At 40.4% G+C, this 27,143-nt stretch overlaps 4 protein-coding genes across 5 annotated transcripts in view; 3 read left to right on the top strand and 1 right to left on the bottom strand.

The window, feature by feature from the left end:
- Efa6 (Exchange factor for Arf 6) overlaps positions 1-23,663 on the bottom strand; it is a 51,103-nt gene extending 27,440 nt beyond the window's left edge. Inside the window, exon 1 of the mRNA XM_076385640.1 lies at positions 23,400-23,663. Within this exon, the coding sequence (XP_076241755.1) occupies positions 23,400-23,534 (135 nt within the window). The 5' untranslated portion in view covers positions 23,535-23,663. The remainder of the gene's footprint in view (positions 1-23,399) is intronic.
- LOC143184139 (putative tubulin polyglutamylase TTLL9) lies at positions 1,181-5,756 on the top strand. The gene is made up of 10 exons (XM_076386169.1): positions 1,181-1,335; positions 1,377-1,438; positions 1,494-1,601; positions 1,661-1,694; positions 1,785-1,799; positions 1,841-1,928; positions 1,966-2,241; positions 3,331-3,793; positions 4,101-4,391; positions 5,299-5,756. The coding sequence occupies exons 1-10, from the start codon at positions 1,181-1,183 to the stop codon at positions 5,754-5,756; spliced, it is 1,950 nt and encodes a 649-aa protein (XP_076242284.1).
- Positions 23,664-23,687: 24 nt separating the features above from the next.
- On the top strand, positions 23,688-24,778 carry LOC143183378 (uncharacterized). The gene is made up of 3 exons (XM_076384903.1): positions 23,688-23,746; positions 23,812-24,282; positions 24,640-24,778. The coding sequence occupies exons 1-2, from the start codon at positions 23,688-23,690 to the stop codon at positions 24,275-24,277; spliced, it is 525 nt and encodes a 174-aa protein (XP_076241018.1). The 3' UTR covers positions 24,278-24,282; positions 24,640-24,778.
- Positions 24,779-25,739: 961 nt separating this feature from the next.
- On the top strand, positions 25,740-27,093 carry Cisd2 (CDGSH iron sulfur domain 2). Of its 2 annotated transcripts, XM_076385645.1 has the most exons (5): positions 25,740-25,891; positions 26,064-26,158; positions 26,378-26,494; positions 26,740-26,858; positions 26,919-27,093. In XM_076385645.1, the coding sequence occupies exons 1-4, from the start codon at positions 25,795-25,797 to the stop codon at positions 26,827-26,829; spliced, it is 399 nt and encodes a 132-aa protein (XP_076241760.1). In that variant the 5' UTR covers positions 25,740-25,794; the 3' UTR covers positions 26,830-26,858; positions 26,919-27,093. The 2 variants fall into 2 exon arrangements, with proteins under 2 accessions (XP_076241760.1, XP_076241759.1); XM_076385644.1 differs by having other exon boundaries at positions 26,740-27,093.
- The last annotated feature ends 50 nt before the right edge of the window (positions 27,094-27,143 follow it).

Genomic DNA, 27,143 nt, shown 5'->3' with positions numbered 1-27,143 from the left:
TCGAGGCCCCGTATCTCTTCGTGTTCGGAGCATGCCACCTCTGTTGCGGGTGCTACTACTGCAATAAACCCATTCGAGAGAATTGTTTTCTTATTCCACTTTGTGATTCAATGTGTACTTTCTTGTACTACACACGACTCCAGGATGAAAATTTGTTATCAATCTTCTGATGACTAAATGATAGTTGTATCTACTAACTGTAAGTTGTCTTATAGTATTTTCACTGTAGGCTGCTCGAGCGATACAAGGGGATTCAAAATTGCCGAGCAATCGAGCAGAGAAGACTAAATTAAATTAAATTTGGACCACCCTCTATACAGGAAAAAGTTGTTTCAAATCAACCCCCGAATCACCCCTTTTAAGGAACTCCAACATTTTTGGGACACCCTGTATATGTTACTATAGACGATTCAATCACTAATTCTTCACAGTGCATTTTTATCTGCAAACACACTGTGCAAGTGGAAATGAAAAGTGTATCTTTAGAAAGCTAGTGTCTTCAAAATTAAATGATGCACGCGTACTTTATAATTACTGACAAATTATTTTAAAAATTCTCCTGAGTTGATAAATACTATTGACTACACTTGATAGTAATGTAAGAACAACTGAGAATCGATAAGACGTACGAAGCTCGCTGATGCTAATCAATGTTAATCAGCTACTTAAAGAATATTGTCATGATAAAAAATTCAGATGATAAAATAAAATCAGAGTAAACAGTGCAGTTAATACATATTTCAATCAATTAAAAATAAGTGTATAAGGTTCATAAACGATTATTCTACCGCAGGACCTCTTCAATTAACAAATTCTCACGGTGGAGAGACATAGAAATATAGGATACACAAACTACGTCATGTAAACATTATCTATTGCTACACATTCCCATTCCAGACACGTACACCATATTATTTGCACTCTGTACTACGTGTGTTATCGTTAAACACATAGGGGAAGAGCTCACAAAATTTCAGGACATCGTCGTATCTCTGGGTTTCTTCCCCTCGTGGCGAATATTGCCAGGCGATATTGCACACCGCTGGTAGTGGAGTGTAAAGTGAGGATAAAACGGTGTGATACGATGTAAGCTTCTTTTCTGTCCCGCCACGTGAGAGGTGAAACGTGGCTCCCATGAGTAACGCCGGGTGCCAATTGTCGGATTAATTTTGAAAGCATTATGATTATCGAGCGAGGAGGTGCTCTTTGTGTCTCGGGGATAAAGAAGGCGATTGTTACTCCAGACGTTGTTCGCGCCTTTTTTTTTCAGGGGTTGAATAACTCTTTTAACAAAAAGAAACGTTTTATAGACATCGTGCACTTTATAAAATCTGTGTAATCTTTTGAAAGGATTGTTTACCAATGATTAATGTTAGTATATCTTTTAATTGTTTCGAAATAGAAGGCAAAAGAAAATACATTAATAAATTATCTGCATGTTATATGATAGAATAATACATAGAATTGCGTATATTTTAATTGGAAATTCTAAGTTAGTCGCTTTGACAATTCTATGACTAAAATTAAAACCAATAAAGAGATCCCCAAAATTAAAAAAATTTTTAATTTCAAAATTGTAACATTTAAATCTTATTACAATTGTAATACTAAGTACTTTTAACGTTCAAATATTTGAATACGCAATATCGAAAATGTTAAGTTTGTGAAAAATACCTATTTGAAAATTTGATAATGTTCCTGCCTCTTCAAACCCATTCTCAATACTTCAAATAGCGCTAAAAAAAAGTAGAATCAAATTTTTCTAAACCCTCGTAATCCCTCAGGGCCCTTTCTCTACCGTATCAGACACAATCTGAACGTAACACGTAATCAGAATCAGTCACACATGCAATTACATCACGAGCGAACGAACTCGTGCAACGCTAGGCCTGAACTTGCTCGAGGAACGTTACGCAACCGAGATCAGCGTATCAATTCACGCCTGTGCGCGTTCCGTCGCATTAGCCTAATGCGTACGGCCACGTTATAATCCGGCCGAATGCCAGCGACTTCTTTCCCGACCGTTTCGCCGATTCTATCTACGAAAGAATGCCGAGGAGCGCTGCATCGGTGCGCGAATCCAGCGAGCCAGCGACAGAGAACGGCTCGTTGTCCACGCAACGAGAAAAAAGGTGCCCAAACGCGAGAAAGAAGCAGAACGGGGACGACAAGGTCATCAAGTTTCGCTGTGACTTTCCCTCGACGCAGGTTAGGGTGATGCTGGCGAGAGGATGGACCCAGGTAATGGAATGTCCCTTATTCATGCCGCGACCTTAACGAGCGTCCCTATAGAAGGTGCAAGCGTATCTTGGATACCCCTTTAAGGCTCTTCAGCTGAACAAAACCGTATTAAAAGCGCACCGTCTCGCCCCGTATGGGTAAGAGCGTGGCCCCGATTACGCGAAAACCCGCATTGTCCTCTGGCAAACAACGGGAACCTTGATTCCAGATTACAAATATAATGCACGCCTCGCGACCCTGGTAAATGGGTTTAATTTTCTGGCGACAATTGACCGCTCCGAGGCTGATAATGCCGATGATTTCTCTGAGCCTGGTCCGGTTCTTTTATACCTGAAGGTGTCCAAGACAATGGACAGTGAATTTCAATGGGTAGAGACGCCACCTCTTGCGGTTATCGGGGACAGTGATCCTTCCTTTACGTAGTTTGTAATTTATTTTGCTCTGATCGCAGTAGAGGAAAGAGCAAGAGGTAATTATTTACATCAGGGCACGTCTTGCTGATTTCGATGATTTCTGGGGATATTATAGAGGACAAGATGTTGAACAACTTTTTCCTATGTATACAGGATGATCAGGAAACCCTCTAATGGGTGTTGGCAGCGCTTACAATGCTAACAGCATTTAGAGTACATGCTACTAACACTCGGAAGGTTTCCAGATAAACTGATCGCCCTGTATAATCGCCACTCAGCCTTAATTTCAGAGATATTTGCAAAACACTGTTGATACTATTACGTTGAATTTGTTCAAAGCTTGTTCACAATGCTGATTCCTATAACATACTTTAATTTCATTAAAATCGATGAGGAGTGCTCTGTTGTAAATAGTTACCAAATCAAACTGCAAATTGTAGTCACTTATTATCAATTAATCACTCCAAATAGAGTAGCAAGTAGTGCGTTTACCATAAACCTAATTCATAAAAAGGAAACATAGTTCATAATACAAATTATCTCATTGTCTGAAATAAGTACTAAAGATAATAATATACTAGACACAAAAAGGTGAATAAAAAGAACCACAAGGGTCGAAATCAATTCCGCCCCCGCAATGTTATTACTTCCACGCCAATTTTTCTCTCCATTAAAGATAACCGACGCTAACGACACCAGCTGGCACCTCTGGTGGTGCGAGATCACTGACGTCCGGCTGGCCCTGGACTCGAAACTAACACCGTACCAGAAGATACCCCACTTCCGCAACCATTACGAACTGACACGCAAGAACTTCCTCTACAGGAATTTGAAGCGGTACAAAAAGTCGCTTCTCAAGTCGAAGAAGATCGCCGAGGCTGAACTCTGCGACTCGATGCCCCTAACATTCGAGCTGCCCAACGACTACAGGCTGTTCGCGGAGGAGTACCACAAGCAGCCAGGCGCCACGTGGATCGTGAAGCCTGCAGGGAGGTCGCAGGGCAGGGGAATCTTCCTGTTCAGGAAACTGAAGGATCTGGCCGAGTGGAGGACGAGGGAGTTCGGGATTCAGCCAATGGAGATGCCCGCGGAGACGTTCATCGTTCAGAGATACGTGGAGAATCCTTACCTCCTGGCAGGTTCGTGCTTTCGGCCGATTGCCATTTGTGCGCGCCCGAGACGGTTCTTATCGCCGTGGAAGAATCCTCGCGTTGTTGAGGACGCCTCAATGCCCCCCCGAAAGCGAATGCCAGGGGGCTGGGATCCGTGAAGGAAAGCTTTTGTACGGTGGCGTCGGTGAAATGAGAAAGGCTTGAATGTCGAACGATTCAAAAGCTCTCTCCCGTCAATGGTCTCAGAGGCTGTGGATACCTCTGAGTAGGAACCAGCCGCTCCTTCGGGGGCGAATTGGGCCGAAAGTTTGTAAACGTCTCTATCCGGTTTCAGGAAGGAAGTTCGATCTACGTATTTACGCCCTGGTGACCTCGTTCCATCCCCTGAAAGCTTGGCTGGCTAGAGAGGGGTTTGCGCGCTTATCAGCCGAGCTGTTCGACCTGGACAACATAGACGACAGCCGGGTGCACTTGACGAACATGGCGATACAGCTTAAAATCGACGGGCACGAGAAGAAGGAGGAGCTGAAGAAGGGCTGCAAATGGGCCTTGATCAGAGTTAGAGAGTTCTTGACCGCCCGCCATGGCGCGGAGGCTGTTGAGGCTTTGTTTCAGAGGATCGCTGGTTAGTTTCCTTCTTTCGTCTGGTAATTACTTTTAACGGCGGAGTCTAGGGGTAATCATTATGCTGGTTATTGATTAGTATTCGTAGTGAATAATAATTTCGATAAGCGTATAAATATAGTAGAACCCAGATTAATTGGATCTTGATCATTCGTAATGTCTATTATTTAACGTTGCGTTTATCGGATATAATAATAATATGAATACAGTAGAATATCGATTGAGGCTTCAGTAATGACCTGATAATAGCCTGCTGAAAGATAATAGATGAAATTATCAGAATATAAGGTTGCATCTCATAGTATTTCGAATAATTGAAATTTTATTGTGCTAGTGTTGAATGCAGCTGAATTTTAAATTGAAAGTAGAACACTTCAATTCTGTCGTAAAACTTCTACGCAATTATTTCTATAGAACACATTGCTATTAGTTGGTCGTGTACGTGATATTACATAGCGTGGTAGTCAGTAGATAATACTATTTCTCAGATTTCATATGCTAATTAATGGAATCAGGTCAAAACCCATCAGCTCTCGACTGTACCTACTATGTACCTAGCTATCAGAGTCATCCATCTACAATTTTTATGTTACAATGTAACAGGAGAACATTCTGCCTGCCTTAGACACTATTAACTTGAGAGCCAGAATAACTCATGTCCTTCTTTGCTACTTTTGACAATAATAAAAAAAAGTAAATCTGATCAAATAGATTCCTACTCTTCTCTAATAAAATAAAGAAAAACCAGATAAAGTGGCACATGAAATTGATTTTTGACATAAACGAACTTCAGTTATTCTGGTTCTCAGACACAGATTCCTTTCTCGTTATCCCTGACACCACTTCCAGCTTGTCAAACCGATCCCCACAGAACCTTCGATCAATCTCATGAGCATACACCCTCGTAGGCGTGATAATGGCCAGTTTGTTGGCAGTCCAGCCAGTGATAATGCAAGGAAGGAACTCGTTCGAGCTCTACGGCTACGATATACTGCTCGACGAGGATTTGACGCCATGGTTGCTCGAAGTGAACGCCTCGCCAGCCCTGACGGGCACAGATACCGAAGATTATCGGTTGAAGTTCGACCTCCTCGACGACACGCTGAACGTCCTCGACTTCGAGGGTCGTTTCACCGGCCGAGAAACCAGAATCGGCGGCTTCGATCTCCTGTGGAACGACGGCCCAGTCTGGACCGCCTGCCCTAATCCCACTATTTGCGGCGAACCTCCCAACGACCTCAGAAAGCTGAACATTTTCCTCGGGGCTCGGAACGACCGTGTCGGCCAGTTACGTCAGCTGCGCGACTGCTTCCACGGGAGGCGCAATAGAGGGCAAAGTAGCCGCGGCGGAGACTCGAGCGGCTGAAGGAACTAGGGTATGCATTTGAAACGATGTTTGCAGGATACTTCGAGCGTGAATTGTCGTAATAGCAGGGAGATTAGGATCGTTCGCGGTTGTGGCTCAAGATTAATGCGATTCGCGGTCGACGAGCCTCGCCCTTGCGCGAACTCGCCAGGCTGAACGGAAGAGCGAAACGTTGCGTAAGAACGTGAAAAATCGCTGAATCGTGACATCCTTGCTGCATAGTGCTCGAGGATTCTCCGAATCGATGGGAAGAGGGGTCGATTTTCCGCGAGATCGATTCAGAGGCACGAAATGATCTGTTGGTTATAAAATACTATACTGTCCTGGCTCGTGTTTCGATTTCGAGTGTCCTTAACAAACCGTGAAACCGTCCCATTCACACGGTGGATTGAACTGTTCGATTAAAACTCGATTTCCACAACGTTGGAAATTATAGCCGACACGGCGCGAGCAACGAAACCGATAGAACCAGTTTTGGTGTTTTGTTGAAAAAGGGAAAAAAAGTTTGACTGCAGGATCGAGCTGCGAGTAACGTTTTAACGACAGGGGAAAATTAATTTATAGACTGTTTGTACCCTGGGGATTTCGAAAACACAGAATCAGCGTCACTTTGTAATTTTTTCGTGTAACATTTTTGAGGCACACTATATTGAACTAATTTATATAGATATTATAATTTTCATATTGTGTTTTTGTGTTACCTTTTATACTTACTGTAGATACTACTTATGATGAATTTCAATGTAATTAAGTACATCTCAAATACAGATGAAAGTAATGAATTTTAATTAAAATAGTTTTCCTGCTACGTTTATGACAGGGTAAAGAAATCTGCGGGAGATAACTAAAAACTTAACTGCAGCAGAAGTGCAGTCAATTTCATGCACGTTAGACTGCAGTCGATGGAATAAAAGGAAAGACAAGTACTTACATGGAGTATACGCTTTCCCTATCTTAAGTACATATTATTGGCGCCACAAGATCAAGGGATCTCCATTTTTCTTGCTTGATCTGGCTGCACCGTAACAACATGGCAACATCGGCTGCAATACCAACTGGCTGAAACTAACGAGCACGAATTTGCCCGCTGCCGTGAGGACGGCGCATAAGTGTATGCATATTCATACGAGTCAGCACGTGCGCGCATGCACCACCGTGCACAGGCTTGCGTGTGCGATGTAATCCTCTGGCTGCAATTCGTTCCACTTCCGTGAACCCAATTTTTCCTATGTATAACGCGAGTTTTACGACAATTGATGTGTGTGATGATGATCCTTCCAGATCTATGAGCATCTGCTTCGAAAAGTCAGTCGAATGCAACATTTTCACTGTAACCAGCATTCATTATTTTAAAGGGAAATTCATATCCAATCGATATCAAAATAATAAAATAAAGTGTAATTATTCTCATCGGTAACCAAAGCAATAATTTTCTTCAAATGTGCAAATCGAGGAAATAATTCTTAATAGTCTCATAAAATTTGAATTGAGCTTAGAAAAACGATTATTCGAATTCTGTAACTTTTTACGCAGCAGTCAAAATGTTGCACATTATTTGAGCTAAAAACGATAATTATCAATTTACAGTGATTTAATAACTCACGTCACGTTGATAAAATTGTCTCTAGAGGATCAGCACAATAGGAAAATTCGAAGTACTCGTCTGAATAATATATCGATACGAATAGTGACCGATATGGAGGAGCGCTTTGATATTCAAACATTAATAGGAATAACAGTGGGCACTTATTCGTCGACTGGCTTTTCGCTAGCACAGCGAGCTAAACGATTTCACGTGATTGTAAGGATGAAAGGAAGGAGGAAGAAACAGTTTTTTCATGCACGACAGGGACCCTGTCGACCCGGAAAATTTTTAGTCCGACGAGCTCTCGTGGCGGCTCTGAACTTATTAAATTCGCGAAACCGTGCCACGATGGCGCGAAAGAATGCACGAAGGGGAGAAGCCAATGTACTCTCGCTTTTACACAGCCTTTTCTCATCCATCGTTTTCTCTTTCTCTCCTCTTTTCGCAGCGGGAACTAAATTTAGCGAGAGAGCGGTCGTATAACTTCGTAAGTGCACTCGTATTATCCTGATTCGCGCAGGCAACGCCGGAGTAAACTCGTTAAAACGGTTACTTCACGATTGTCATTTCCTACCCGCTTCCAACTGCGACCTGTGTCTCTTCTTTTTCCCTCGAAATCGCGCTCGCTAATCGGATCTGACAAGGTTGTTTCCACTGTTGGATCGGCTCGAGGACGTTCTATTCTATTCAGTGGATACGTAAAATCTTCAGGCAGAAGTGTTTCAAGGGTTCCCTCGAGTCGAACGATTTCTGATTTTCAAATTGTCGAATTATGCATTTGAATTCTCCTATTTTCAAATAATACACAATGTCTAAATATTCAAGTACTGAAATCTGTGAATAGTCCAATATTCATATTCCCCAATAATCGAATATTTAAATTCTAATTTTAAAGAAATATTTCTTTCCACGATTGAAAAATTATTAATATCAAAAGTTTCACTATTTTCGTCACTGTATAACATTTGAGATATTCAAATAATATTAAATTACTATACCTCAAAAACATATGTTTACTTATTAAACGGATAATATTTCATCACCCTCAAATCATGGAAATTTACGCGAAATTCACTAATATAAATCAGTTCGGTCTGGTTAAATATACACAGTTCTATAAAAAAAAGACCATCGAATTCTCGTCATTTTAGAAATACGCAAGAGCATCCTAAAAATAATTCAAAGTTTTTCAGAAACATGAAGAAACTGTTCACAGTGTTTTAATAATGCACTAGCCTAATATTTCATGAAATCAGACAGTATCTCAGAGTGACGCAAAATGTATACTTTAAATCTGCATTAAAAATCGGCTCGAAAGTAACTCCTGTCGCTGGTGAAAAAACAGGTTCGTCAGTCTTAAAAATAGCATCGCTCCACTTAATGCCTCCTTGGTGCATAAAAATGGATGCTTGCGGATAGATGAACCGTGAGCAGCATGGAACATGTCCACCCAACATTTCCAATAACGTAGGACAACGCGTATCGACGTCGCGTCGTAGAATCTGGTCAGAGGCGCACGGGAATCCTGGGAATCCGATATTCCCGATCCTGTGATCGTATTATCAATGTATACGATGAGGCTTCCACGTTAAGAACAGAAACAGGGTCTCAACGTCTCCGATACGAACGTGACTTTTTCCTCATTCTCGAGATTAAGGTCTCCTCTCTGCACCTTCACCACGGCATCCGGTTTCTTGAGGTACAGGAACAGCAAATTCAAATTGGGACTTGGAGAATCGCAATTTCTTCGTTATTTACCAAGGAAGACTCGTCAGCTTTATCTCTGAAAGCCTTCAAAGGGAATTGCTACGTACAACTAGGGCGACGAAAACAACTAGAGATTCTAAATTACTGATACGCTTTACTCTTCCATGTCTAGATCTACACATTTGCGAACTTGAAACTCTTGAGATAGTGTGGTATTAGGAGGAAATATCTGAAGTATTATAGAGTTCCATGCGCAAAATTCGAATTTTGAGAATTTGAATATTTAGAAAATGTGAAAATATTAATATTTAAACATTGGAATATTTAGTAATTTCAAAATTTGAATATTTGATATTTTTTAGATATTTCAAATTTTCAAATTTTTAAATATTTCACATTTTCAAATTTTTAGATATTTAAAATTTTCAAATATTCAAATTTTTAAATATTTAAATATTTCAAATTTTCAAATTTTTAAATATTTCAAATTTTCAGATTTTTAGATTTTTAAATATTTCAAATTTTCAAATTTTTAGATTTAGATGTTCAAAATTTTAATTTTTTAGTTTTCAAATTGTTAAATTTGCATAAGTCTCGATGAACTGTGTAATGCACTTTTCTGATTATTCACACAAGTATCCGACGTTTGTTCCACTGGAGTTTCCAAAACTATAATGCTCCATGAGGAGTTATTACAAATGCTTGAAGTTTATATCCAATTCGATGAACGCTGGATTTTGAAGGATCCAACTCGTCCCCTTAGAGTTCGACTAAATGTGAAAGCTTCTGTGGCAACCTACACGAGTGTGTATCCCTGTTTACTAATTGTAGCAAACCAGGATACTCAATATTTGCGCGGTTCGAAAAGCCAGGGATACAATGTTTCAAGTTTCAACAAACCGAAATCGATCATACACAGTCCAAGCTTCAAACGAAAGATCCAAAGTTTCCTGGCAACGTGAACCGCTGGCCATCGACGCAGTGCGCAAAAATAATGACTAATTGAACGGTAATTGGAGCGCCAAAAAAAAGAAGAAAAACAGGGCCATCTGTCGCGTTGTTTGACATCGATAACTTGATTGCCAATTAAAGCTCGATTATTGCCGTTTGCGACGCTCGCTTAATCGCAGGATAAAACGTATCGATTATCGAGGATCAGCCGGAATTTCATTTCGAGACGGACTCGCGTATCAAAAACACAGGAACTCGAACGATCGCGTGTCTGGACACAGCTTTGCAGCGTGTTCTGCGCAGCGCTTGCCTGAAGGGGTTCTACTTTTATGCAAGATCAACACGATTCGCGTTTCGAGTGGATCCTATGTTTGCACAGCACAATAAATAATCTATGCACAGCTAAGTAGCAGCGGTTAATTCTGAGCTGGTATAGTTTATGGCTCTAGTGCTGGCTAACTTTATCCTGAATATGCAACTTTATGTATTCAACCTTCGCGGCGATGGTTCACATGTGTTTTTCAAGTATCACAAAATTATTTAGTAAAATTCTACACGGAACTGTGGTTACATACACTACTGTGCATAAGTATTTGAACACTTTCACATTACTGAAAATGCATGAAGTATCTACACTTTTTCATTCATACTAACTCATAGTAAATGTTATTCTCATTGGTGTTTGTAAACCTTATGTAATTGTTTGAGGTGAGGTTTCTAGAGAAAACTATATTATAGAGTTTTACATGATTCAATGACGTGAAAGTGTCCAAATACTTATGCACAGTAGTGTATATGTCGGAAAGAATGGAAACAAGTTTTGAGATAAATTTTTTCCCATTTACACGCTCTGAATATTAGCAAATATTTTCAACGATCAACTTAGTTTTCAATGAAACTTGTGCGCTGCAAATGCAACGATTGATCGGTATAATTTGTAGGTACAGGTTCTAGTACAGCTACTTTCACTTCAGGTAAAAGGCAGGTCGCCTTAGAACCTTACACTGCTTCAACATAACAAGTGTGCACATAATCACAATTATTGTTCCTGTTTGCGCGATGTGATTGGCGTTCAATAGAACGAAGCTTCTCTAATAAAAGGTAGTCATTACAGATGCAATGTTGCATACTTAAACTTCGAGCCATGAATTCATCAATCCTTGAAGAATGATGAGACCCAGGTGTCCTCTACTTTACAGATTCATTTATTATTCATGCCAGACTGGATCTACTACTATGAGTAGATAACACTTTAAAAATTATTATTACTATAGTGCAATTAGTAGATTAGATACCACTAAATACCATAGAAATAAGTATGATAAAAATTTTCTTTCTGTAGCAATGGTCACTTTCACCAAAGTATTCTTGTTCTATTTTTGTTCCTTATATCCGCTGCTGTTTGTGTACACCTACGCGATAATTTCGCTATTTGTCAATCACTCTCCGTAATTCGATATCTAAAGGAGTGCTATCCAAGCTTTACTTGCGAATAAAACGACCTTTCCCCAGTTCGTCTCCCCTGCCACGCATTCAAATAATAAGAACCAGCTGATATCTCGTTATACACAAGCGTGTGCAGCTGGTGGCCAACAGCCACTGGCTTCATGCAACCCACTGTTGTCCAACACCACTCTACTCACAGCGATTGAGGAAGCCTGCTTTAATTGGGAGTAAAGCTCGGACAACGCTGCTCTAGAGTCACTTTCCTCAGTTCAATGTACACACATATTTTATATGCATCCATAAAACTTTTCATATCTATTTTCCCATCCAAAAGCCTGACAGACGGTGATCACACAACCGAGCTTCTTCCTAAGACTAATTTAATTGCAAATAACTACAAAGTGAAGCCTCGGTTTGCAAAGTTATCTCCTTGCTAGAGCATTGCCATGAGGTATGTCCTCCTCCGTCTGCTCCCACTCTTTCCTTGCCAGCGACGAGGGTTGGCCTTAACGTCCTTAACCCATTTCCCGACAGCGTTACGTTAACGCAACATAATGGTTCAGCTTCCTCTATTTCTCTCTCTCTCTCTCTCGTGCTGCCTCGTCGAGCTCTCCAGAGTCGGCGTTCATTCGTTAAACCGCAGCGGAACGTTAACGATGCCCTCTTTCCCCGATAAAGTGGTGCCACCGTCGCGGTGATCCTTAATTAATACTTTTCCACCTTGCCTCATTATCCAGTTCGATCATTCGTTATGCTCCTCGGTGGTTCGAGAACAGTCTAGATCGAATTGACCATTCGTCGGGTGAACTCGTTCCCTTTTGCAGTAAAACCGACTGTACGTTATGCTGTGGATGGAACTATCTCGCAGTTGCTCTTTTGAATGGTATGTCTGGTCTCAGTCGATGGAGCTAGGTCTGTTCCACTTAGGTGCTCTTAGTGGCCACGAGTTGGTGTAACTCACAATGGTAACGTGAAGTGGCGTTGCATACCTGGGCAGGTGAAACAGCAGAGTAACTTCGATACTTGTAGATAAACTTTGTTCGTAGACTGTTTTATTCTATTGACGACGAGAGATAGTAAATGTGGTTATCAGCTGCAAGGATAAACGGAGTTGATAGCGATAGTAGATTTTTCAGTTTCCTCATCTCTGCTTGGTCATAATACAGCTATTCTCTCAGCTATAAAATACTATTTTTCCTTTAATACTTCCTCGCGTCATAGATAAAGGCCGCTCCAATGTCCACTAGAAAGCTTCTAGAGGAAGAAGTCCCCGTGGAGAAACACTTCACATCACATACGTGTCAAAACTACAACTTCCAACATCTAGAAAATGCATCTTGCACCGCTATTTCTCGACTGTTCCTCTTTTCTCGCTGCCAACTTCTCCGCTGAAGATTGTCGAACAAATATAACAAAATGTTATTTTGCTCTCACAGAAAGGTCGAATAAATTCCAGTTTGATACGAAGTTCGAAGGTAAAGCTTCAGAGGACTCGAAATAATATTATAGGGATTAGCTGCACCCTTAGGGGCAGTCGATTCTTATCGATAAGCATCAAAAAGGCTCGAGGCCGCTGAAGACGGCAGACGTCAAGCAGGCGGTTATCGTCGTTGGATGTTCCTCAGGTGCCAAAGCACCCTTCATCTTTCAGGCCCCTTCTACGAACATAAGTATAAATCGGCTTTGATAGGCGAAATCGATGCTCCACTTTGGATAAGAAAATAAAGCATGAAGCTCGCGAACTCTGAATCATGGCGGAAGGGTGAAGCACATACTTCTGTCTCGAGTTTCTCAGGCACCCTCGTAGTTTCTCTCCACCCCCACACTAATATTGAATCTCATATCGAAACAAAATATTCAATGGTAGATCGTGTGGACAGATATCGACTTAAGTACTTCCACAGATCTCTAAGTACTTACGTATTTTATACTTTTTTCATCTATTCAAAACTGACAACATTTTTTTCAGAGAATTATCAGAAATTTTGTGAACTAATAAAAAATCGATAATACATTAATTGTCAATATTTTTCTTATTTTATATAAACGTAATCAACATACTATAATAATAAGTGAATAATACACCGAGTGTAGTTTTTGTTCTTTTTTCCTTTTTTTATTTAATTTTCGTGGACCAACGGTGACTTTTCCTGAGAAAGAGGAAAGCCTGTCGCAAAGTCCGCAAAATGGCGTCATATCCCGACCCAAATTGGAATCGATTCAACCTCGTAAAGCAGCCATCGAGCTAACGCGAAAAGAAGGGCCGAAGATTCGAATATACGTGAGCGCCAGGTCAATCGTTTTTCTTCCATTGCCAACGAGGAGGAAGCCGCTTCTTTCTTCTCGTCAAATAAAACCAGATCAAGCAGACGGACGGTGGAAATACGATTTTTCAGCATTACTTGGCAGGCTTCGAAAACGATCGGATTACCATGACTTTTCTTGCTCGTCGTATTTCGATGGCTCAATTGTTTTTCCAGTGATTCTGTTGATATTTACAGATTGATTTATTTCAAGCTCTGCTCATCCTGTTTCTTTTTTTATTTCGTCTGGCTTATCGATGGAAGTAATAATTCTCTTTAACTACTAGTCACTTCAGTGCCAGAATCTGTTAATATTCCCCGAAAAGATTGTTGTAATGTGTTTTATATTTCCTCGAAATGTTCAACTGTTTATTTCCATGTACTTTCCTTAATTAATGTTAAATAGTGATTTTAATTCATTTGAGGTAATCGTGGGAAGCAGAAATGTAGTTACAATAGACAAGTATCATTTAAATGTTACTTAATATGTAACAAAAACGGTTAGTATAGACTGTTGTTTTCACGTTTCCCACGATTGTACATACGATAACATGAAAGGTAGTAAATACACGTATTAAAGGCATCCCTTTCACTAAATATTTGTACGATGCCGAGCATAAAGGCTGTTTGTCCATTCATGTCGGTAAACACAATCGTTCAATCGCTATCAAGGTTGATATTTCAACTTCTTACTGTTCTATATTAGAAGCTATCAATTCAAGGCAAAATGTTCATGCGAACAATATTTCAGTTCCATCTTCTTCATAATTAAGAAAAGAAACGAATTTCTTAGATACTCACTGTAAAAGGCTATTAAAATTAAAATGTATTCCATTAAAAACTTTTCTTCAAAACTTATCTGACACGAAACTACAATATATTTTTCTTTAAGACTTAGTTTCAAATTTCCTTTTCGACCATTAATCAACTTCTCCAGCATTTATTACTAAAGTACATAGCTTACAAAGTTTTCAAATTAGAATAAAACTTTCTTGTACTTCATTTACATAGAAGCGCAATTTGCTTTGATGATATTTTTCCAACTTTCTCATTTTCCTCGCGAAGCCTAAGTACAACGCCCCAAGTGTTTACTGAAAAATACAGCCCTGAGCAGCGTTTGTATAATATACCTGTAAGATCACCGCACCCATTTCCGTGCCAAGCTCTCTCAGAGAGTTTGCCCTAAGGACGCCATCAGAAACCACAACCCTCAACGAAATTAATGTTGTCCCTCAATAATATTGCTTCAAACAATTTTATACTCCTTTCCATTTTCATGAATATTTGATAAGTAGATATCTAACATTTAATTACCTTCTGTTGTAAATTCATTTGTATTTAACCAATTTAATTACCTTCCGTTGTAAATTCATTTGTATTTAACCAATTTCAGTCACTTTGAAGTATTATATTTGAACACTCAGAACTACTAGAGCAGTTGAAATTATTCGTTATTACTGTAATAACAATACGTTGTTATGTGTCAGTTGATGCTGAATAAAAAGATATAAGATTTTAGTATACTAAGCGTACGATGACACTTTTTAAGAAAATTTCATGTTGTTCAGAAATATAACACAAATCGTCTTTCGAAATTTTTTAAATCTGAGTATTCAAATACTGGAATATTTGAAAATTTGCAATTTAAATATTCGAAAATTTGAAATATTAGAAATTTAAATATTCGAAAATTTAAAAATAAGTTTAACGCTCGTGGCAAACAAAAGAGAGTAAACTAAAACGATCAAGCTCGTTCATTACAAGGTTAAATAATGTTAAAACAATACCACGGCTACCATCTAAAGACACAATGGGTAATTAATTACCACCACGCAATAAATTCCCCGAACTTATTTACGAGCACTTTCCTTGAAGGAAACGCAGCTAAGGAAAGGTTAAGAACCCGTGGATTAACGGTTTCGCGGCGAAAAGGAAATCGACGGTGGCGCTGCTATCGCTGAAAAGTGCCGCGATAATTCCACGCCGAGACACGCTATCGAGTGCCGTCGTTTAAGCGTATCGCCGACAACCTTTCTGTCTTGCTAACGTTTCTGTTCGCGCGGGAAGATAAGACAATGTATTTCACGATTCTTCACCTCGGGGAAGCCGTATCGGCACTCGAACCCTCTCCCGCGTCACGCTCAGAATGCAGAACGACGCGCCTCTCGTTGCGTTTTTCAGATGTCGTTTGCTCGCTATTCACTCCGGTCTCGTGCCAAACCTGCCGAGCCAGGAGCAGAGGGGTGGAAAGACGGAGGCAAGAAACAGAACGCTACGTTTTCTTTTCTCTCTTTACGTGGCACAGACTCCCCTTTCCTTCTATCCTTCCAACCGTTCATAGAGATCCGTGCCCTCGGACCAAAAAAAAACGGTTTGCAGACAGCGCAGACGTAGGTTGGGGCAACGAGGCACGCTTGAAAACTTAGAGATCGTTTAATCTACGATCAGTTCCGACTCTTTCTTCCGTTACTGCTTACTGTGTATGGGGAAAAGAGCAGGTACGAGACCGGACGAAGTCATTAACGTGATTGTTGCAAATATGCTGCCTTCGTAATTGGCGAGTTCAGTTTTCGTTTAATAAATTCGTTGCTACATGTTGTACAGGGTGATTTTTTTATTAGTGGACTCAGAGACGGTGCTGCTGATTAAATATCGCAACAGAGAACCTGTCCCTCTACATGATCGGCTATGGAATGTTTAAAGTTTCAAATGCTTGAATTTTGAAGAGTGATTTCTTTAAAGTATTTTCTAATATTAAAAAACAGGTATTATAGATACATGCAGATACCATACAATGGTCTCATTATGTATAATCACAACAAAATTGATATCAGAGAGAAATGAAATTGAATGGAATTTGGATCACATCCAACAGGACCGAAGCTTAGAACTTTGTTAAGAATTTATGGCGACCAATCTTGCGCAACGGTATCTATGAATGAAAAGGAGGAAACAATGTCTCCATTAATGAGATATCTACTCAACAAAACAAGAACACAATCTTTTGCAATTACCAGCGATAACCACTCTCATAAAACATAGAATATACACCAAAGGTTAAAGTCTTGCAATCGTAAGGGTTAAGCAAGTAATCCTGAACGAAATGCTTCCCCCATACTGTAAGGTAAATGTCTCAGTAACTAACCCTACCCCAATATCTAAACACTAACATTAATTTTATTCAATTTTAGACTTCAATTCTAATAAATCCTCAACTTCTGGAACCTCATAATTAAAGTATTAGAGCATATAATTTTAGGTTGTTTACTTACTGAGACATCTGACATCATAAGCGTTTAGACATTAGGACATTTATCTTAGTCCCGTTATTTTTAGCCCCTGGAGCGTTCACTTCCCCGACCACTTCGCGAACTCTCGCCCTCTAAAAAGAGCACGAAGAAGGCCCCTGAACTAGAATTCCCATTTAAACTTGGTCCAGCCGTTCGTCACCCAGTCATTGGCTGATTTTCATCTGACTGGTCGGAAAGAAGAATCACAGGGCACCTATTGCGACAACGCGGAATAAGAATACACCTCTTCGGTGGTCGTTGACCCGTTTTCGCCGCGCAGATGCTAGAGGAAGCGCATCGAGAAACGGAACAGAGACGAGAACGTGGATCACGACTGATTAAAAATAAGGGGAAAAAAGAGGAAGCAACGAGGGGGGAAACGAGCGACGTGGTGGCACGCCGAGTATCTGTGCCAGTGAAATGCAAGTTACGGGAACCCCATTAAAACGCACGGGGTGAATCCGTCGTTGGGTTCTCGCGCGTGCCACGCCATAGAATTCAAGAAATGCTCTTGGACACTCGCTGCAATGACATTTTCTCTAACAAGAGGAGCGGTTCGCGCTACCAGAAATACAGAGCGTACCGAAATTCACGATACAAATTGAATTAGCGAGGTTCTATGACTCAAAATGGAGAATAACGAAATTGCGTGGAGGCTTCGTTTTTAGGAAAAATATGTTTGAAAATAAGTCGAGTACACATGCACCTAACTAATAACTGAAATTACAGATTTCATTCCAAACTGTTACTGTGATCGAGACGAGTCGGCGATAGTAGTATACTGATCGTAAATAATATCAAATCGGTCACAGCAGCGGTAATCTGTACCATCAGTTATTAGCTAGATGCATGTGTACTCGACTAATTATCAAATGCATTTTACTTAAAGGCGAAGCCTCCCACGCAATTTCGTCATTCTTGATTTTCGTCGTATTTTGAGCCATAGAAACTCCTTGACCCAATTTGTAACATGTATTTCGAAACGCCCTGTATATTTAGTATTTCCATTTGGATATGTTTATGGGTACCACGATCGCGATGTTCCCAATTTAGAAATTTCAGGTCTCTCTGACCTGGGTTACTATTACTTGAAGTTATTTATTATTATCGTACAGGATGTTTGAAAATACGTGAGCATAACTCAGAGGATACAAATAATGTATATTTCAATGCACTACCAATAGTAAATTATTTTCGCTTCGACTGGAATTGTTTTCATTATTTTTTTTTGTTCTCCAATCTACCCCTCAACTTCGTTCATATGAATCTAAAATTCTAAGCAATCTCTATAAAGTCTGCAACCTGCAGTCTATTTCGTAGAACCCTGGTGTTCGTAATTTTAAGAAAAATTTGTATGACAAATAACTCTATCAGAAATTAGTCTCGGAGGTTAAAAGAAACATCCATAGGTAATTGATACTCAATTGAAAACTCGTTCAAAGTTTGTTTAAGTGACTCTATTGAGTTAGATTACTTCGTTAAAATGATTCTGTGCTACATCCAATTGATACTTCGGTTCGTATAGTGTAACAACGTAACAGGAACTGTGTTCGTTAGATTAATGTAGTTAACTTTGCTTAACGATGTTTCCAAGGTACGTATTCACGTGATTTAACGACATTTTCATGAAACTCTATGCACGCAAATAAGACTGAGACTAACCTTGATGGATGGAAAAATTGATTTCCAAATCGATTATGCTATAACCAAATGATTAGGCAAATATTCCTGAAATTTCAGAGTGAGTATACGTGTTACAGGGTATCCCAAAAGTAATTATAAATTTTGATGGTAAGTACATAGTTACCACTGAAATGAGAATGACCTTTGGGAAGAATTCGAACTGTGCAGTTTCGCACGTACCCCGACACAACGAGGTGCAGTGCTCCACTTTCGATCACGATCAATTCAGATCGAATTACCCTAGTGGAAATCCTACGGAAATTAATACGTCAGATAGAAGCTTGCGCGATGTAAGATATTGATGTAATGTCAATTTGATGTTGCGGGTATTTTGTAAATAGCGCGTCTCCTCAAGTTATATTATGCGGGATACATACCTAACAAACATCCATACAATAAAAAAAGATATAATTTTAAATGACATTCTACCATGACCAAAATTCACAAAAAATCGAACTGTCCTCTTTTAGATTCTTTAAAACTTATATTCCTAAACTTGTTTCAGTAATATAAGATACTGAAGTTTGGAAAATTGAAGAACTTACGAGTTTTAATAAAACATTTTAAAACTCTTATCAAGTGTCTAAAGTTTCAAATTAATCACAAAAGTGAACATATATTATACACTCTGTGAAGTTATAATGTTGTAGGAAATTGAGAATAAACTTCTACTTGCTCGTAAATATCTCTAATATGATATAATATCCCAAACTATTTTAAACTTTACCTTCGAAATAAAAGGTATAATATCTATTTTATTATCGAACTTTCAACAATTTCTGAAATACACGTACGTAGATTATATAATTTTTACAGTATCTGTACATAAACTTGCTGTAACCGACTTTGTAATACCTAATTGTTCACCAGTTTTTCCAGATTTTTTTCCTCTAGTTAAACTCAAAGTTTCGTTCGAAAACTGCAACTTCTTTCGAAGTTTTTTTCCGTTCCCTCATAATTGCAGATCCAATTTCCTGTTCGTTTCTCTTTCGTTATGGAACAACGAACGATTAACCAAAGCGGCAAGCGAGATTACGGGAGCCACACGTCGTGCACTCAAGAGCTTTAATTATGGAAACTAGGAGGAACATTCGTCTTGAGGCTATCAAGGGAACGATCGATCGATAAATTCGAGAAATTCGACGACGTGTACGCTTGGTCAACTAATTGTCGGGTCGCTCGCGTGCTCCTGCTAAAGGAACTTCGACTTCTTCTGTCGTTATCACGCAACGGCATTGCATAACAGCGTTTTCTGTCTGGTGAATTATTAAGCTGGCTAATCGACAAATCATAAGAACATAAAATGAAAGCAATTTCGTAATCAGACTGGGCCGACGAAAAAGGTACGATCGAACGGGGCCTGTATTTGCCTGCATCTGCTTTCGCAAGTGCGTCCAATGGTGTTATCGCGTGCAGCTTATCTACTCTGCGTACATTTCTTTGTGTACACTTTAATCATCGCGCACGAATAGTTCGAGATTAATTTTACTGCTTGGAGAGCGATCAGATATCGATTAATCGAAATCGGAAGTAGAATGCAGCTCGAACTGCACAGACATATTCCAATGGAAAGTTCGAACGTTTCGAAAATGTAATTGCAGAAAATCCAAACAGATCGAGCAAGAAATTGAAACACGTTATTCGATGATACGTAGCATGAATTTTTGAGACGCCTTTAATACTATTCATCGATTCTGCGAATCTATAAAATTCACAGCGCTTTCTACCAGAGCGAAAATCATTTTTCGAGGCATTTATAATGTAATACTTGAAAATCCATGGATATGAGAATTTGATGGAAAAGCAAGTGGGATAAAAATTTCGAATATCTACAAAATCAATGTTCTACCCGTTCCAGTTTCGTGTAGATTCTTCAAAAACGCCCTCACGTATCAGTTCTTCGCTCACTTATCATAAATTATTTATAATTCATACGAACTATAAATAATTCATAAAATCATTAAACCAACCGACGAAGTTTTTAAGCATTGCTTATACGGCCGATCTCGTTTCGCCTCGAACTTCAGCAGCGTCTCTGAGAAGAGGAAAAAAGCGATTTTAAAAATCCAGGTGAAGCCCGTGCAGTCCGTTGAACAATGCAAAATGTATTACGCGTTCTTTGTACCGGTCGAACAATGAATCTCGAGTGGCTGCCTACCGATATACTGGCCTAACCTGCTTTCAACTAGCGAGCCTCACGGCGGAGCATATTAATTAGAAGAAAACATCTAATTCGATTAATTTCGGCATCTTCCAACGATTTCGACATACGAAACTCGTGAATAATGATAAACGCCAAGTGAATCCATGTACAGAAATTAGTACTGATAATTATGTAAAACAGTGATGACTTAATTACTATCATACCCACTTCACGCTAATGAATCACACTAATCAAAACGCGATACGCGCTTCCGGAAGCTTAGGCGATTGTTTTGAGTATAAGCATGAACTTGGGATACTGTCGAACGAAATTATGCGCTAACTATTCAAATTAGTATCTTGCATAATTCGAAGGTACTTAATGTTCATAACAGAAAAATAAAACTGTGACATGTGTTTTGAAGGACTGAAAATCGAAATTGATTCATGGGAAGTACATGGAAAAAAGAAGAAAATTTGAGGTAATATGATTGGTGTAGTCAACCGAGGTTACGATTGTAAAATCATAAAAAATATCTGGAAAAAATGGGACGCCTCCCAAGTGGTCAGCTGCACGAAATTAACGCGTCCGAATAAGGACGAGAAATCAACATTCTTACTTGACCACTTGGACAAGAACCTCAAGAATCCCGAAGGCAAAAACAAAAAAAGAAGAGGGCGGACACATACAAGGATACATTCCAATCACGCGTAAAGACCAACTCGTTTATTACGTGTATTCTCCTCACGAACGACAGTTATGCAGGATACAAAAAGATGCGCATGCGTGTTCGGTAGTTTTGGACACCACTCGCTTAGATTGCTTGTAACTGGCACGTTTCTAGAACGAGGCGACAATGTACATATTTAAAGAAGACTACTTAACCTAACCATTCCTTTCAGAATCCGATGCAAAGAAAAACAGAATATGCCAGTACGACACGCAGTTCTTAACCCCTCAGCGACAGGCTTTGCATGTTGCATGGTCTTTCACTTTATCCTGTACCGCCATCGAATGTAAATAGCGAGCACCATAATTCTATTTCAGAGAATTCGGTTTCTATAAGTCTGAAATTATACAAGAAATTAGAGAGCTGAAATTTTCGAACGATACAGTTTTTATTTGCACTTGCAGATTTGCATACAAGTACTACAGGTAAAAATGCGTCGTTGTGAAGGGTAATAACGACCCATCCCATCCCTCCCCTCGTCGTACTCAGAATCCCTACGAAACTGGTCTACCCTGATCGGTTAATCTATTCTTGCATCTGCTATTCGAAATCCGCATCCTGCTCGGTGCAACTATTGGAAACCAGTTCCGACAGAGCCATCGATCTATTCTCTGCGCAAAAACCAGAAGGGAGAAGGAGGCCTGCGTTCAATTTGCGAGATTACGAGTGGTAACCGCGAAAAAGAAAAATTGGCAATCGGCGAACGGTGCGCATGCGCCAACTCAAACAAAAGTTTCGACGAATTTAAAACTGATTCGACGAGACGGAATCATTTCGATCGTACAACCGGAATACGAAATCACAACCGACTGTGACTCACATTGCGCTTGTTTATGCGCTGCTCCATGCAAAGCGCGAGAACAGTACCATCGTTACTTTTCAATGAACCCACAATTGGCCAAGGCGCAGAAAAGACGCCACATTACCATAACAATATCAACGTACGATGAAACGCAAATGGCAGGTACAACCGATGATACCTTAAACGACGCTCAAACGAATCGGGCACCGTGACATATATTCACCTCGTTATAGAGCCACAGAAACGTTATTCCGACACATAAACATGGCTGCGTTTGAAATATTACGTCGCGGAACGAGGACTGATCGTTAAAGAACGAAGACACTCGACGTGAGCGGTGCGCAAAAAGCCCCTCTCTGGCTGCCCTCGTCTCACTCGAATTTTCCAATCCGTGTGATCGCCGAGCAGGGGTAGGTTCCCCAGAAACAGGGGAACTGGGAGAAAGACCGATAGAAAGAGAAAGCGCAGGAACAGAGGAACCGACCGACAGGCTGGAATGTGGCCGTTAAACCGATCCCACCCAGCCAATCAGCATCCCGCCCCGTACCATCTACGTTAAGACGACTGTATACACACGAGAAGCCACTGGCGCACGGGTTCGCGAAGCGTGGAAATAAAAAGCAATCGGAGGTCGAGGAAGAAGCAGACGGGGGCGATAGAGGGTGCTCGCGATAATAACACGGGTCGATATACACCGGGCGTTATTTTCAGCCCGTTACGTTCGCAACATTTTCGACCGTCCACGCTTATTGCGTATCTACGAGGGGGTTGCGTCTCCTACGAACGCACCGTCGACTCTCGAGCCTCTTGCTACCGAGCGACACGTTCGCGACGCACGTAACCACGGGAGGATGCGTTTGTTTGCGTGTGAACCGGTCTGTGAGCCACTGTGCCACGGCAGCCGGGAAACCGCCACGGTTTTAGGTGGATTCTAAGCCAACAGGCGCGCCAAGGCTTCCTAGGCGGTCGGTTGTGTACACACGAGAACACAGGCCAGGCTTACCTTGCCACTCTTCGCTGCCGGCGAGTTCTCGACGATGTCGTAGATGACGTGCGGCAGGCCTGCGGTACCGAGGAGCGAGAACCCGAATCCCGACGAGTCGCCGCGGTTCAGGGTGACCACCAACTCCTCAGCCATATTTCAAGCACATTGATCACCTCACTGTCATTTGACGCACCTTTCGCGAAACCCGCACACCGTGCACAAGGATTATCCGGCGGCCTGTGTTTTCCCTTGCTTCTCTCCCTCACTCTCTCTCTCTCTCTCTCTCTCTCGTTCTCTCTCACACAGATGCACACGCTCACACACACTCTCTCCCTTTCTCTCTTCCCTCCTCTATCGCCGAGCGTGCGTGTGTCACTTGGCCAACGTTCTCTGCGTCTTCTCCTCGCTCGCCGCACGCACGCACACCCAGTCGCGCACGTATGCACGATCGGGAGGAAGCAGGGGCTCGCGAGAGAACACTTTTCGCACTGCACCGCGCGATACAACCACTCTATCTCTTTCCGTCTACCGCGTCCTCACCGCCTCCGTTCCTGGCCCGCCTCGCTTGCCTCCTGCTGGCAACGCTCGCTGCACGGTCGACACGGGCGAACCGTGTCAGATACGGTACGCTGGAAACGCCACTCCTGCGCCTAACCGTGATACCGCCTCGAAAACGCGCGCACTTCGTACCTGTGCCTGCGCGAACCGCGGCGGCGTCGCGGCTACCGACGACGTATCCTTGCGGACGACGCAGGCACCTCTACTCTGCCCGGCGTACGCCTCGCGACTGGATGGCGCCACCTACAAGACGGCCGACCGCTGCGCGATGGTACCGCGAGTGGACGCCAGGGGGCCGCGAGCGCGCAGAGACGGCAGGGCATGATCGTCGGCGTTAACAATGGTAGTAACAATTTAGTTTTAATGTATAATGGGCAATGAAATGTATCCACCGTGTGGCATCGGGTCACTTGGTTTTGGTAATATGGGAGATATTTTAGCAGTTAGACTAAGTATACAGAATATGGATACGAAATTATGATTGATGAAATAAAGAAAGAAGAGGTTGTATATGGTATAGATAGTGGAGGAAGGCAACAGGGGATTTTGAAGAAATCTGTGATATCAGCGCGAGCTAAATCCATCCAAATAATAATATAAGTTGTAGCATCAGTGCAAGCGAAGTTCATGCTAACGTTATATATATGTATGACCGATTGAATGATTCTATCTCTTTCTTTTTTATATTCTTTTTTATGAGGAGATAAAGCACGTTGGTGAGGCCAGAATCATTTGAGCTGGGTGTACATGAGATGGTGTACAACCTGTCATCCACTTCCGCCGTTCCGTCTGTCTGTAACGATACACTGGTTGCTACGACCTCCCCACCCTGTTCGAAAAGTTCCCTCTCTACCTTGTGATGTCACTGGACAGAAGGAACTCGTGGAACAACAGCCCCCACTCTGCACCGAGACGTCACTTGACAGAAGGGACGGCAGATTCTATATCATCCCTGTTGGTATGAATTTTCCAGCTGCCTATGGATCAGGGTTACTATAGAAATTCCCTCTTTGGGTGTAGTAGGGGGGAAATTGGGAAGTGAGGAAAGAAATAAGGGATGTCCTATTGGTATAGGACTTATACCCTAGATAGGACAGCTGTTATTTCTTCTCCTATCTTCTAATTTCTATACTGTTCCCAAGGAGGGAATTCGTATGGCAACCCTGCTCTGGATTCTTGCAGCGGCAGAAATTTTGGATTATTATTTGAGAGGTTTTTTGAGGAGATATTTCTTGTATGAGTTCTTATGCGTGTTACTGAACTGGTTTTTTAATAAAATTGATGAGCTTGCTTGCGTATTGGGATTTATTTTCTGTACTTGTTCCTTTGTTGCTATACTGGGGTCTCGGATTCTACCGGTCCTTCACCTGTGCGACTACGCTGATCAAATTTTGCCGGTGTGTTATATTGTTGGAAATGAATATAACATACATACGAAATTATAGCTGTTTTATTAGAATTGGTTAAAAGAAAAATATTTTCGCAGTTTTTACGGTTAGGTTATTTGATTTTCTTATTCGATTACGCGTTGCGAAGAGAATTTTGCAAATAAATTTTGTTATAAACGAAGAGAGAAATGAGAGTAAAGAATTGCGTGAATAATTGATTTAGTGCGAAATAATATTCCATTTTTGAATGTTTCGTGAAAATAATAGATTATCAATAATTCTACTATTTTTGAAGAACAGTCGTCGCAAAAAAATATATTACTGATATCTCTTGTCTCACGAGATTTTTCTAACAGTTATACGTAATTATTTCACTTGTTAAATGGACAGTAATTCAAATATTAATTCCAAGGTGGTTGCTTTCGAATTCGATTTATAACTTGACTCCACCAGTAGTGGTAGCAAACATGGAGCCACTTGCACACCTCGTCAAAGTATCTATTCCGAATTACTTGGCTGGATTACCTATTCCTGAATCTATAGGAGGATGGTTTCGACTGGGAGGTAAGAAATTAAAGAATATCCTCGCGATATGTATAACGATTCAATAAAATCACAGTAGATAACTTCTGAAAATAAATCGCTAAGTATGACACTGCATATTGTGCAGTGCTATTGCACTCGAAAGAATGTGAGAAATAATATAAACTGACGTGATTTCTATGCTTTTGTTTAGTGCGAGATTGGGCTGCCTTAATCCCGCCGACCGCTGTCTTAGCTGGCATCGGCTACATGTCCTACAAAGCATTTTGCCCGCTGGCTAGAGGTCCTGTAAGTAGTTTAATAGTTACCATATCATCAAGGACATTGAGATAATATGTTACCGACTGTTTCTCTTTCTCATCTATTGATTACGTAACTACTATGTTCTTAATAATCCTCATGGATATATTTGTATTAAATGTGAAATGTGAAACATTGAAAAAATCATTTTTATTAATGTTTGACCTTATATTTGAAATAATGTAAGTTACCTTTTCTTTTTTTCAGCCATGTGGACGAGTGAACCATACTATAAAAAAGGATGTAAATAAAGTAGTAGACACAGTTGATATAGAAGATATTACTGAAAAAGTTGTATATTGTCGTTGTTGGAGATCTCAGAATGTAAGTTCACTTTTTTCTTTGCTTATGATGTGTTTATTTAATGCTTGAAATTTGGAGGAAACTTATAACTGACCAACATTAAGTATATCTAAGAATAAGCTTATGAGATATATGATTATGTAATAGCTTGTGTGATTCTTTGCCACAGTAACTATACGTAAACATTATTATATGGCATCTGTACTAATAAAATAAGAGACTGAGAGTTCATTGGTACTTATTGTTAAATGTGTTTGTTATTTCAGTGGCCATATTGTGATGGTTCTCATGGACGCCATAATCAAGAAACAAATGACAATGTGGGTCCACTTGTAGTAACAAAGAAGAAAGATTAATATAAATGAGTGAACATATGGCTGTCACTGTATGTATTTATCACTTACAATACCATCAATAATTTATAAAGCAAATATTTCTGCAACAGTGTAGACATCACATAGAGGACAGGGATATACAAGAAGTATATAGTTGAAGATTGAACAAAGCTAAAAAGAGAACTATAATATTAAATGCTGGATGCAAAATATGTATTTGTTACTTATACCTATTTTTTAGAATGTGATTTAACAAATTTATAAATAAATATACTGTTGCGCAAATTGAATTGATAATTGTATAAGTTATAATGCATAATATATATGAGATTCGT

This window comes from Calliopsis andreniformis, chromosome 9 (genome assembly GCF_051401765.1).
Source record: "Calliopsis andreniformis isolate RMS-2024a chromosome 9, iyCalAndr_principal, whole genome shotgun sequence".
Classification (NCBI taxonomy): domain Eukaryota; kingdom Metazoa; phylum Arthropoda; class Insecta; order Hymenoptera; family Andrenidae; genus Calliopsis; species Calliopsis andreniformis.
The sequence above is the reverse complement of the archived record's forward strand: the minus strand, read 5'-3'. Positions and strand labels throughout refer to the sequence as shown.